This window comes from Diadema antillarum, unplaced genomic scaffold (genome assembly GCF_040938485.1).
Source record: "Diadema antillarum isolate AM-2024a unplaced genomic scaffold, OU_Dant_1.0 seq00000713_RagTag, whole genome shotgun sequence".
NCBI lineage: Eukaryota > Metazoa > Echinodermata > Echinoidea > Diadematoida > Diadematidae > Diadema > Diadema antillarum.
The window spans coordinates 566,063-580,356 of record NW_027271617.1 but is presented as its reverse complement, the minus strand read 5'-3'; the positions used below and the strand labels follow the sequence as shown (position 1 = coordinate 580,356).

Genomic DNA, 14,294 nt, shown 5'->3' with positions numbered 1-14,294 from the left:
TATCGTGAGAGTTTGTCAACGCAACGGCAAAGCTCGAAAATCACTGTCATATTCTTGGTACTTTCTAATTTTCGCTGTTATGAATCGACAAATGAATATATGAATGTCAGTGAAGTATTACAACTTTAGAAAACAATTACATTTCATACTAAAAACAAAAATGGAAGCTACCTTAAGTGCTCATTAACGCTTACTCATCAACGTTGGAGTCGTCATCGCACGCGTTTCCGTAGCCATTCTTGTTGGAGTCCGTCTGTCCATCGCTTGCCACTAGAGGGCAGTTGTCACACGCGTCTCCAACTCCATCGCCATCTGTGTCGGTCTGATCAGAGTTCGGTTTTGTCGGACAGTTATCCGAGCCGTCAATGATGCCTGGAATCAGGAAACGAAGCAGAAAAATAACAGAATAAGACCAACAAATAATACCAGAGAATATCTCGCAGAAATTAAAAACATTCATTTCGAAATTCAGGTGGCTTGCAATGACTCGCACAAAAACTAGGATGGTTAGTAGATTCTTTGCACAGGGAAGTGGGTAATATGAAAGCAGTGTTCGTTTACTATTGAATCTGATTTGATTCGCTACTCGTGTAATCGAATTTATTTTCATGGACAGTAAATATTGGATTTTTGTGTCACTTTTAATCAATAGGCTTTTATAGGAAAATCGTGTTCAAACTGCATGTACTATAGTCACTATGTTGTGCATAATGAATAATAAAAATTGTAATTGCAAATTGCTTACTCTTTCCTTTATCTAAAAACCAAAGTTGATTTTATTAAATATCGTATCCATGTTTTGTTGAAATTTATGTGATTCCAAGTTCCTTAAAATATCATGTAATCATGTAAATGCTATGTTCATTGCTTTGTATTACTTTACAGGGAAATAACATCATTTGAATTGAATTGAATAATACTCGCGAAGGGAATACGAATCTGATACTGCAATGTATTTGTTGTTGTTGTTTTGGGCATGCAAGAAAGTATGACCTATACATACTTCAGCTCATGTCCTATCATATGTTTGAATGTTTTGTATTTACATACCATCATTGTCGTCGTCGGTGTCGCATGCGTTCCCGGATGCGTCATCGTCATCGTTATCCTGCTTGGTATTTGATGTTCCCGGACAATTGTCGCAGGCATCGCCGACCCGATCTCCATCGCTGTTTGCCTGGTCAAAATTGGACACTAGAGGGCAGTTGTCCTGAGTTCAAAAATCATAAAACAAAAGTTTTAACATTAAATCATATCAACATTAATACAATATTAGTGATTCTCCAGGAAAATTCAGGAACATGTTAATACTAAGACCAAATCACAACTTTTGAAAAGTGCGTGTGCAGCATCATCTATCTATACATAATTGCATAGTTGTAATGTCTAAAAGATTTTAAGATCAGTACAAATTGCTTCACTATACCTGAAAAACTACTTGCCACTTTGTCATCAAATTAGATTTATGATAGGTATAACAAGAACGGTTAACGTTACATTAAGGTTTGATAAACAGACCTCATCGTTCTTGATGAAGTCGTTGTCGGCATCGGGGTCGCAAGAGTCGCCAGTCTTGTCATCGTCGGCGTCTTCTTGTCCGCTGTTGGGATACCCGAGACAGTTGTCCGGTACACAGCGCGTGTCGTTCGGCTGTCGACACACAAGCCTCGTGTCCACCTGCCCGTCCAGGTCTTCATCTCGACCACAGACAAAGCCGTCCCCGGCCCAGCCCATGTCGGCATCGCACTGTCAGTGTCAGGGAAACCGGACAAGGAAGGCCGGATGTTAACTGATGTGCACAGTTACAAAGCTTAGATTATGTCAATGACAATTCGGCTCTTATACTTGATTTAAAAAGATGATGGAATACGAAGGAAAAACTTACGAAAACTGACAGTTTACTATCAAGTACAGATTGGACTTGATTGCATCAGAAGACTGCTTCTATCTTAGCAAGGCTGGGCAGGTATGTGCCGTTATTACCTCGTTACACGGTAGTGATAATGACAACTGTCATAAATATTTTATCTACATAACGTCAACATCATAATTCTACCTATCTTGACATATCCATCTGTCTATCCTTATTGCTAGCCATCTTTTAATCTTGCTCTCTATACCGACATTTTTTTTTCTATCAAACTACGTAATTTATCATGGTGGTGTGGGTATTACGTCCATATTTGCACATTATTGTTCCTGTAAACTCTGGTGGTGAAACTATGCTTCTACTTCAATAAAGGAATCCTCAATTTGCAGTTTGCAAGAGTGTGCGATGACGGCCGGCACGAATACCTCGTGCTAATGACATGAATGAAATAAACGCACAAGTACGCATATTCTGAATATGACAAATATAATTACTATACTCCCAGGATAATGTGTTGTAAAGCAAAGATGCTTGACATACAATGACGATAGTGCTGAACATGGAGGGCAAGATATACAGCGCAGCTCAGTATAGACCAAATCGGTTTGGGTACTGTTTTATACAGTGATTTCTAACTAGGGACTTCAAGTTTTCCTCACATAAGAGAAGAGTAATGCACTGACATAATGTAGTAACGCTGAATATCCCACGACTGGAAGTGACTTTGTTCTTCTTTGGAAGCCCCCAGTTATGGCCGTCTGGCCAGTTACAGTGCTCTTAACTCGGATTCATAATCGAAGCTCGTTATTACCTCGCAGTAGTAAGTTCCTGGTCCCGTGTACATGCAGATGGCGTTGGGGTCGCACTCACTTGAGTTTTCGGCGCAGTGGTCTACGGGCAGGAAACAGCCTTCCTCGTTGGTCCCGACGTAACCATGGAGACAGGAGCCGCAGTGATGCCCTCCCTGGGAGAAAGTTCACCATTAGCGAGGAAATACAATGGCAATGGAATTATAATTAATTTGTATCATATATTCACACGACGCAAGTAATGTATGAGAACTTTATCTATATTAAAGACTGAGGCGGGTGTTATGGATGGCTTTTGTGGCTCGTAATACTTTCGACTTTTTGTAGCTCATGAGACCACGGGCTTGAAATCTCGTGCTACCGGCTAGGGTGCAATGGCGACAGAGATCGTAAAGTAAGAAACCGTATTCTTACCGTCCAGTCCCTCACTTAATTCTGAGGAGACTTGAAACCATCGGACTCGTGATACCTCGCATGCACTTTAGCATAAAAGTTCTACCTCACTTGGTTGGTTTTCACTTTACCTATAATCGGAAACTGATCATACATGTCCGATGTGTGGCCGGATAACCTGTCACTATTACAATTACATAACATTTTAGGGTTAATTTACATTCCTGTCTGATTTGAAGTTGAAATCTGAAGTTGAACAACTGCCGGCGATTAAAAATCCTTAAAAAGGGAAAACAAAACTGCTGTTAGCCATCTCTTAACAAACGTTGTTAATATTCTACTAATAAACGATCACGACGGTCTATTCTACAATGCATAACTGCTCCTCGATTATATAGACGCACACACGCACACACACACACACACACACACACACACACACACACACACACACACACATAACGAATCATACAAACTACTGAACATGATAATAAAATGTAATGACTCCTCACACGTAACAAAATAAGTTGTGTGCAATCACGTGAAGAATACAGTATACACGCGAATCTCACCTGCGTATTTATGCACTCAGCATTCGGATGGCACCCACCATTAGAAACGCTACATTCGTCAACATCAACACAGACCTGGAAATAATCGGTCAAAATAACTGACAACAATCATTATACACTTCAAACCTGGGGTCTGTTTGCATAAAACTTTCTTTTCCTCGGAAACTTTAGACTACTTTTTCATCGAGTTTTTTTTCTCCCCTTTAATGAGATAAAAGAATCATACTAACCTGAGTTTTCATTTCTTTTAATACCAGAGTTTCCCCCCAGAGAAACAGTTTAATGTAACTATTCACAAGCAACAAAAAAGTTTTATGCAACAGGACCCAAGCCGCCGGATTGATGATGTACATTTCTAACTTGTCAGGAAGGTGATCTGACTTTATGCCAAATGAGTAGTAATTCAAGATTCCAGATTCCAGATTCCAGATTCAAATCTATTTTCATTTCCATCAATTGACGATCGCAAAGTTAGAGGTGAGGAAGAAAAACAAATAATACTCTTCTTTTTAGGGCACGAATACATTTTTCACTCGTTTATTCAATAATTACTATGTTTGATACGATAAAAATTTGCATACACGAGACAAATGGACAAAAACTGTGAGGACCGTATCCGATCAAACAAATAGACCTCATGAATCTTTGTGTTTCTTTCCTCATTGGAAGAGCTCTTTTCTTAACATTTGTCACAGCAATGGGAGGTATTTACGACAACGGGATGTCAAGTTCCCTCAATGTTCAACTGAGTCGAAATTTGTCATCCATAATGGGTTAGGCTTTAAATGTGAGTTTTATTGGCTCTTTACCAGGACGGATAAAACCCATATCACTTCAGCTAATGAACCATAACAACCTTTTGTAACGCTAAGTTTGTCAACAATTATTCAGTAAAAACTCATTTCGCAAATAAACAGGACATTTTGTGTCGTTTTGACTTTACCTGTCGATAGTTTCTCGTGTGTTCCAGCCCGTAGCCATGGGTGACCTCACCCTCGTGCCCAGCGGGACAGCGTCCGCAGACGTAGCCGGGCACGAGGTTGAGGCATTCTGCCGGCTCCCAGCACGGGTTGTCAACGGCACACTAAAAACACAAGTAGATTAGATGAAAGCCACATAAAAATCTTTTTTTTTTTTTTTTTTTTTTTTTTAAGTACAGAGCATTCCCATCATAACGAAGACGGTTACAACGAGATTCGCTTTATAACGAAGTAAAAATTCAGGTTCCAGAATTATCGCTTCTATGGCCTTGTATTATTTTTTAATTCGACTCTTAGCGATATTTTCGATGTGACGAAAGAAAACTGCCGGTCCAAGGACCTCGTTCTAACCGGCGTCGCCTGAATCTACAAAGTGAAATATCATGTTCACTTTTTTATTGTACCTTGAATTTATATTTACCTTTTGAAGGGGAGATTTATTATACAAACATACATCGCTTGCGTGTTCATAGCGTTTGCGATTACAATTTCTAAAAGTTAATGTAGGCCTACACACTTATTAGCTTAATCGTGACGCTGCCCCATCAAACATTTGGCGTGTTTGGATTCATATTACAGATGCGTTCACTTCAACTGGATGAATTCTATGATGAATAAAATACTCTTTATTTCTACGTTCTCAAAGGCTGTTACCTCATCAATATCAGCACAGTTGCCTTCAGTGCCGTTATATCCTGGCGGACAATCCAAGCAACGGTATGTGCCGCCCCCAACGTTGACACATCGCACACCTTCAATACACGGTCCGGGCTGTTGCAAGCATGGACCTGTGAAATTCAACATCATGTTATTGACGTCTATTAGGGGTTGATTGGCTTACCATGTACGTACGCTTGTGCGTTTTTGATTGATCATGTGGGTACAGTTCATTGTTCCTTCACTTCTGTATGTCATAACCATTGCCATGCATATGAAAATTGCCATTTTGACGAAATTATTCAGCCCACCACAATCGAAAGAACAAAAACCACCAACAACAAAAACCAAAGCAAACACACAAAGTAAGACAATATAATTATTTGAACAAGGCTGTAACTTGAGAAACTCAAGTTTGTTCCAGACAATTCGATACGAAACGTCATGAGAATATGCAAACCTGTCGCCAATACTGTCAAATGGTCGTGTACGACGTTGGCACGAGAGTAACATGTTGTAATAAGAATATTTTGATTTTCATAAATATAATACAGAAAAGATGAAAGTCTTTAAAATATATTTATAAAGGTGTAGTTCGCGAGGCAATCCTATATCGATATTCGATAGGCATGTTCGGAGTGATGACTCAGCACAGCTCATCAAGAAGTGAAAGTCGTGATCAAGGCCAAAAAAAGAAGAAGAAAGGACAAAGTATTCCTCTTTCGATGAAGATAATTGAGTGCATGAACTTCCATGAAGTGACTCAGTTTCTTGTGATAGAACTGCTTTATAACTGCATAGAATAGTACAGTCATAATTGTATAGTTGATGGCTATCTCATGACAATTTTTGTGAATGATCGATGCTTATATCGATATCAATCAGACTTACACTCGTCAGCCGAGGTGCACGTTTGGCACGTGCCGCACTCGCTGTCTGAGAACTGGTTGACCTTACAGGGGGCGCACTCCGTCTTTCCCTCCGTGCTGTAGAATCCCGGAGGACAACAGCGACACGAAGTTTGGCGGGAAAGCGGCTGGTATGAGCCGTCCTGACACGGGAGGCACTCGTCTGCCGATATGAACGAAACATGGGGTAAGTACTTATGTAACCAAGGACCATACTACTTCACTGAAAGTACTTTTTCGTAACTTCCCTTGGGTATGAGTTTGGCAAGTTTTTAGTTTCGAGATTGAGTATGCTCAACACAAATTAGCTGCTCTTTCTTTTAAGCTGTTATGGCGTTCTTCGCATTTCTTTTTTAACTTTCCGTTAAATCTGAGAAGAAAGTGACAATATGAAAACTTTTAATACTTGAGATTAATACAATGATACATGGCACTGTATAGTGAGTATATCATTACCAAAAGTCGAAAACTTCGTCAATAAAGTTACTGCAAATGTTATTTCTCCCCATCCCAAAACAACAACAACAACAACAACAACAACAACAAAACACACACACACACACACACACACACACACACACACACACACAGAAAAACAAACACTTATTGCTTTAATTATAGGGGAGCCACTTTACCTTGTCCGTAACCCACGGAGTAAAAGCCGGGCTTACACTCTGTCTTCACACCGTCAAAACAGGCCGAGCCTGACGGGCAGTCTAAGCAATCATTCGAACAGTGCTGCAGAAATGATAGACATTTTAGAGGGGTTTGATGAATAGATAGACAAATAATACACAGATGGATGGATATAATTACAGATGATCTGAGTGTACACACAACAATGAAAAGTTTAAGAAGATTATCAAGTTATTGTCAGAGCCAGAAATCCAGCCACTCTTCAACGATTATTTCGGAAACAACAAATATTGCGTTCATCGCGACAAATTATAGATATACTTTATGATTATATTATTAACGTAATTGTTCATAAATTGTAATACTCACTGTCTCGTTGCAAACGGCGTATGTGTATGGTGGACAGAGCCAAGCATAACCATTGTGGCAAATCTATGAGGGAATGAGGTGAATAAATTATTTCGTTGGTGTTGTAACAACGAAGTTTAAGCTATTGCCGTTCTTTATTTTTGGTCCATCAATACGTTCTACTTTCGCATTAACATTGTGAAGTCAGATTACTGTCATTTCAACATAATAAAAAAAAATCACTTTCACTTGAGCATGGTCTTAGTGATAAGCATTGTCTTTTTTCTTTCAAGCAATTCCTGTCCCGCTTACTTATATATATATATATATATATATCGTATATATAAATTCAAGTCTCTTTCATTCATTTTCTCCTATTCATTCGCAAACAATTATCAAATTCATCCAATTAAAGTATAACTACTTTTCAATTCGATACCAATACTAGAGCATTCATTTTAAAGCAAACCAGCCTCACTCGCTCACTAACTTTATGGGGGGGGGGGGGGGTAGCTGAATTAAGTTGATTCGAAGTTAAACCTGATGCTTCCAGAAAAGGAAAAAAGACCATTGTATATACAAAAAAGGAATCATATCATCGAAATTCAATTAAAAAATGAAAATAGCGACAATGATAACGGAAGCAGTAGGAAAATGAGAAAGAACGTTGGAAAATATGATATATGAGGAAAGAGATGAAATCCCATGAATAAAAGTAAAAATGGCGAAAATGCTTAGATCCAATACCGATAACAAACTTACGTGGCCCTCTGGGCAAGGGCTGCACTCGGACGCATGTCCGTAGGAATGCTCGACCGGTGAGCGATCACATTGGTCCGATGGAGGGTCGCAGCGGCCGCACGTGTATCGCGAACCATTCCCCGGACAGTAGTACGTCGTCTCACAGCGTACGCAGTCCACTTGATCTGAATAAATTTGATTTGATTTTAATCTGAGATCACTAAATGTGCATTTCAAAGTTGATGATATGATGTGTAATTAATAAATGGAAGTTAGAAGACCTGCATTATTTTTTTATGGATAAAACAGTAGAAATCAAAATATGCGACACACATAACCATAAACATCAAGATTCAACAACCACTGGAATAGGTCAATTTTCAATCGAATTAAATGCCTCTCATACCCATTTCTTGGTATATATGCACGGGTTAATTCATTGTGACTCAGATGTTCAATGCGCATGCTCACGTTTGGACATCCTAGCTCTCGAGCAGCCGGTGAGTTCAAAGCGAAGCCCGATTCGTAGATGCCAGGAAAGCGGGTTGATGCGGAAGACTAGTCCGTAGGCGTCGGGGAAAGAGTGGGACACCGTGGAGATCTGATCAATATTACCGCTGAATACCTGGCCAACAAAACCAAACAGCAGTGATGGAATATTTGAGAAGGATTAAAATGATCGAATTCACCACAAGAGTACATTAAAATGAGTGGATATTCGTCAAAATTCCGACCCAACAAAACACCCCATTATCGTCGGACATCGAGTACTCTAGGAAGCATAAATCCATAAAATACATCAGCTATATAAGCCATGTATTGTCTCACATTATGTGCACTAAATGGATTTCCCATATAGCTTGGGTTACTGTAAAATGTAAAGAAACAATCGAACATTTTAACAAGTAAAGGATATCGTAGTTATCGCAAATACTATCGAAAATATGAATAGATCATGCATCGTAGTTATCACAAACTTTGAAAATATGAATAGATCAACTCATGTTGTTTTCTATTCAGAGGAATATCCATCTCAGTGGCATTGTCTTATGTTTTTTTTTTTGTAGTGTTGTCTATTATTCTTCTGTGAAGCAAATTTATTATGTGCACTGAGTGTATGTCTTGCAGCTACAGCAGCCCCAGGAAACGTTAAAGAAAATGAAATAATAATGAACTTACCTCTGACCCGTTATCGAACGTGGTGACTGATGTCCAGACTAAGGTGTCATTTGAATACTGGAGTTTGAAGGACTCCACCCAGGCTTCTACGTCACTACTCCCCTGAGTATGTATTCCTCTGAAGAGAATGACCTCTAGCATGGTAGCCTGGATCCACTGGTTGGTGTCCGAGACGCTTGGTATCCAACCTGTCGGGATTCGTCGTTTAGTTAACTAATCGAGTCCAAAATAGCACATTTCTGTTATGACTAGTTAGGTCGTAAAATGAGCTAAGCGCCTTTTAAACATTTTTGTTTTAAGGTAAGTCCATTACCACGAAAGAGAAAAAGGAGACCTTTCCATTGATGCCCTGCTTGTGAAATAGCAAGGAATACTTTGGCAGTTATGATTACAAGATCAAACTTAACATTCCGTATTCCATACTTTCCAATATCTTTTTTTTTAGCAGTTTTATAGAAAAATATAGAACGTACAAGAATAAGGTTTTGCGACCAAATTCTGCTTACAATGTGTCTATATACTATCTAGTATCATTTCCACGATTTATATAGTCATTTGCACGGGTATGGACACTTTCGTGTCATGTTGTAAACTTTAGACCCCATCAATTGCAGACAGAGATAACAACGTGTTTCATTTACGCATCGGCTGCACATTCGATGTTGAGTGGAGCAGGTAGCAGGTTTTAAGATAAAGATAGTCGTGACACATGCTGATTAGTAGTGTATCTGTTATATTACAAAGAAAAAAAATGAAGTATTGGAATAGCTGTACCCTTTTTAATTGCTTACCTGACCCGTACCTGCCATAAGGTCGTAGGTGTAGTCGAGCTTCATCCGGGTCATGACCTTTGGTTCCTTGGTCGGAAGCTGTCACCCGATCGAAGCTGATCATGCGAGACTGCATGCCCAGCGGGTGACGGCAATCTGCGAACATTGAACGGCGAGGGCGCTTTATAAAGTTATTTAAATCAGATCCTCTTCTTATGAGGGAGGCAATCTAGATACTCTGTTTTATTATACTTTAATTTTTGATAAAATACTCTTATCTTTGACATTACCAAGACACGTATGGAGACTGCTAGTAAAATGAATTATAGCTCTAACTGATGTGATGGCGAGGGTGTATAAATGATTATGTTGAACAAAGAAATTTGAGTCAATGTGTGGAAAATTGCAAATGTTACAACATAGCCGTCGTAGACTCACATCGCGATACATACCGTAACTGTACAGGTAGTACTGTGGGACTTCGATACCGTAAGATCCGTTTTCGTCCATTGTTATGCGCATTGGTGTGCGTTCGCCTTCCGCGTCATAGACGCAGGTTTCGCTGAGCGTCATGTTGACTATACGGACTGTACCGCGAGGCGGCGCACCTGCATCAATGGCCGCAATGCGAATAGCGACAACGAGCATCCTGTGGGAGTCCGCTATTCTTCTGAAATAGTCGTTGAGAACAACACATATGAGAGACATGGGGCCCGTTTCATAAAACTTATCATCAGTGACAAGTTGTCATAGATGTGACAAGCTACTGAAATCCTTGCGTCTGATTGGCTGAGAGCAAATTTGTCATAGAAATGTGACAGTTGTCACTGATGACAAGTTTTATGAAACGGGCCCATGAAAGATAAAAACGATGCACACATGCATGCACATGCGCATGCACCCACATGAAAATGAGATAGCAGCTGCCTCTAACTGTAACTTATTTTGTTGTTATTGCTAACTTGATTGATTGAAGCAAATAAAATCAATAAGAATGAAAAACATGGTGTTTATGTAGCCCAGATTTATTCGTCTGTTGTGCTTCTGTTAAATGATAATGTTTTGATGGGAATGTTTTTTGAAAGCACTAACTAAATCAGATTTTTACCTCTATATTGAGTCGTTCACCGGTATCGCATAAGGTCCTTTAGTAAAAGAACGAACAAACAAAACACACGAAAAAACAAAACAAAACAGAACAGAACAAACAAACAAGCATAGACTAAAAGCCCTTTTAGTAACAAGCCCTTTCCAATAGATTAATGTAATATTTTGTGGAAATTGAACTTTCTTAGAAGGCAAGTCTAGTCTTACGTAGCAACACCAGGTTCGGCGTAATACGTCAGTTCAGAGTTGACTCCGATGTCGAGATAGTCCGTGGCACTGACGTTGCCGATGTAACTTTGGAAAGGCGGAATTGGGTAGAATGACGTGGCGCCCTCAACGCTGAATTCGGGGCAGTTGTCATTAGCGTCATCCACGTGCATCTTTCAAGTTGGGAAAATTAAAAGAATCAAATCAAACAACAACACAAGAGAACGTTGACAAAGTTTATGCAATGAACTTTTCTATTCAGTAGATCTAACCAATTCTGCATATTAGATTTTAGCGACTAACTGTATTACTGATTGTAATAGTCCATTCAATGTTTGTTCCTGTTGTTGTTATTTCAAGCAATAGGCCAGAATTAACGAAGCAAACCATGGACAATATGTATGGAGCGCCAAGTGTCGCATGGCCTATATTTCGTTACGAAATCAGTCATTTTGTCCACGAAATGATAATTTCGTTAACGAAACGACCATTTCGTTGACGAAATGACCGATTTCGTAACGAAATAGGCCATGCGACACTTGGCGCTCCATATAAATTGTCCATGGTTTGATCCATGGTTTCGGTAATACTACCTTCGTGAATTCGGGCCTTAGCGTTCATTTACTGAAAATGCATTGCCACAATTACAGTCCTAACTATTATCATCAAAATATAATTATTGTCAAGTTATCAACATCGATAACAGTTACAAGAGTGCCGGAAAAACCCCAACAACCTGTGAGCAGGTAATAAAACACATATATATTAGTTAATTGAAGCCATAGTTCTCATTGTGGGTACCTAACTTTTTTTTTAATTTATGTACGTTGAGTAATTTGCTCTTTGTTATTTTTAGTAGTCAGCATCCTTTTCCCTTCTTTCATCACAGACCTGCAATGCAGCTGACACGAATTCCTGTTCCAGAAAACCAAGTTATATAAAGTAAGTTTTTCGCACACATTAGTCCCCTCCCTTCACTAGAAAATAACATTCTGTGACGAACGAACTGATACAGTGTACTCCCGTTATAACGAACACGGTTATAACGAAATTACAGTTAAAACGAAGTTAGGAATCAGGCCGCAGCATTATCCACTCTGTGTATTTTTATTGTTTATCTGTTTGGTTACGACGAAATTTCGATATAACAAAAGAAAACTGCCGGTCTCGAGGACTTCGTTATAACGGGAATCCACTCTCTGTTGGTATGATATTTCAGCCTCCATTACCTCGACGAACAAGTCAACGTAGTTTGATTGGTTGGATGACATCATGATCCGCACTTTCACCATAAAGACCGACAAGTTTTCACGATCAAAATGTGCGTTGGTAACGAGCACGGCTGTACGATTCGCAATGCTTGTTACCTCGTTCAGATCACGGGAATCTGCGCAAAGAATACAAATGGAATATACCGAAACATCAAATTAAGAACGAGGTTTGTTGATAACTACATAAATCTGATAGAATGTCCGTCTGTTGGTAAATTACTTCGGCTGTGTTTCTTGCGGACAAATACACGCAACAAGAAGTCAAAGGTCGACTCCTGAACAATATTTGTCTTCATTTGTGCCACTTTCTGAAAGTACTGGGGGTCAGAACTTTAACGCTGCAATCTTTTGCCAGTTGCTTTATCTGGGAGTTCATGTAATCAGATTTTAATAGGCATACGTTTTACTGGAATACAAATTGATGTATTGCTGTTTTTGTGATACCCCCAGTCAAACTTGCTTTTTATTCCTTCATGCAGTAAGCATACTCAGCATTTTTGCTTTGTTTTTGTTTTGATTTGCTATCCTTTTTTTGTGTGCATGGGGGGGGGGGGGTATAAAGCTCCTTATGCGACGCATGGGAGATACGAAGTTTCAACTTATGTATGCACAGTAGTAGCAGATTCATATTTTGTGCAACTGCACGAGTCCTTACCTTCAGAACAGTTTTGGCCAGTCCATGTACCAACACATAAGCAGAAATACGACGGTCCGTTGCTGTAACACGTTCCGCCATTTTGACACACGGCGTCTTCACAGATGTATTCTGCACGAACACAATATCAGCAGCCATAGAACTTCTAAAGTCCACGTGAACAGTGATTGTACACGTGCACATATCATGATGACCACATCTCACTGATGCTGTGGATTGATGTTGTATCTTTGTAAAATATAGATGATTGATGATCTGAACTGGTCATATTATAGGTTTTCCCGGCCAATTTCGCACTTGTGTCAGTCCAATTCCTAATTGCTGCATTCAATTTAGCAAAATTTAGCGTAGATGACATGTTCGGTAGTTCAATTTTATGATCTCTTCATTCAAATTCATTTTGGAGCATTCAAATTACCTTTAGCGTCATTCTAATTAACACTTTTTCAATTGAAATTCGTAAAACTAGCACCATTTCGTTATTCGTTCATTCAATTTAGAATGATATAGTCACGTGATCACGGACATGCCGCACTCGTTCATTCAAATTCATTTTTGGGCATCCAATTTAACATCTTTTGCAGTCAATTTAGCACGCATGTTTATGCTTTGGTTCTTTCTTTATTTTTTTTTTTGTCAACACAGTTACTGTTTTGCAAGCGTGTCATTACATTTCATATTTTCGTACTTATTTGAAAGATTTTGGCAACAGGTTTTTGTTTTTCTTCAATGTGCTTAGTGATTCTTCCAGTCCGAAGATTTAGTGCATCATGTGGCCACAACTTATCTGGCCGTTGAGTGCTTTATTCCGAGTGTGTCGGCCAGTTCTAGGAAGTCAAGGTTATGATCATCAAATGTTTCTATAATTCTTTTTCTGTCTTCTTGAGAAATACGTCTGTATCTAATTTGTGCTGTCATGACTGTAAGAAGATGAAGTTAGTATTGGTACATGTAAGCCTAAATGACATGTATGAAAGAAAAGGGGCGTTACAGGACAACAAACCCGAGTTATGTATGGTAAAAAATATGATACTTTTACTGCTTAACAGTGCGTGGATGAAACAAAAAGTCACATAGAAATACGCGTTTAAATGTTATCACCTTTTCAAAAGAGAAATAACATGACGTTAATTTGAATGAACATGTTAGGAATTTGACTGCCCATACGCGAAATTGAATGACTGAAATACC

General features: G+C 39.1%; 1 protein-coding gene across 1 annotated transcript in view; it reads right to left on the bottom strand.

Annotated features, from left to right (window-relative positions):
- LOC139737901 (uncharacterized) overlaps nt 1–14,294 on the bottom strand; it is a 41,358-nt gene that overhangs the window by 9,513 nt on the left and 17,551 nt on the right. The window contains exons 11-26 of the mRNA XM_071648570.1: nt 13,104–13,214; nt 12,407–12,564; nt 11,178–11,350; nt 10,316–10,533; nt 9,885–10,019; nt 9,094–9,281; nt 8,386–8,539; nt 7,936–8,099; nt 6,825–6,927; nt 6,173–6,352; nt 5,279–5,412; nt 4,588–4,728; nt 2,682–2,834; nt 1,519–1,746; nt 1,051–1,210; nt 195–372 (exon numbers count right to left, since the gene is read on the bottom strand). Coding sequence (XP_071504671.1) covers nt 195–372; nt 1,051–1,210; nt 1,519–1,746; nt 2,682–2,834; nt 4,588–4,728; nt 5,279–5,412; nt 6,173–6,352; nt 6,825–6,927; nt 7,936–8,099; nt 8,386–8,539; nt 9,094–9,281; nt 9,885–10,019; nt 10,316–10,533; nt 11,178–11,350; nt 12,407–12,564; nt 13,104–13,214 — 2,578 coding nt within the window. The remainder of the gene's footprint in view (nt 1–194; nt 373–1,050; nt 1,211–1,518; nt 1,747–2,681; nt 2,835–4,587; nt 4,729–5,278; nt 5,413–6,172; nt 6,353–6,824; nt 6,928–7,935; nt 8,100–8,385; nt 8,540–9,093; nt 9,282–9,884; nt 10,020–10,315; nt 10,534–11,177; nt 11,351–12,406; nt 12,565–13,103; nt 13,215–14,294) is intronic.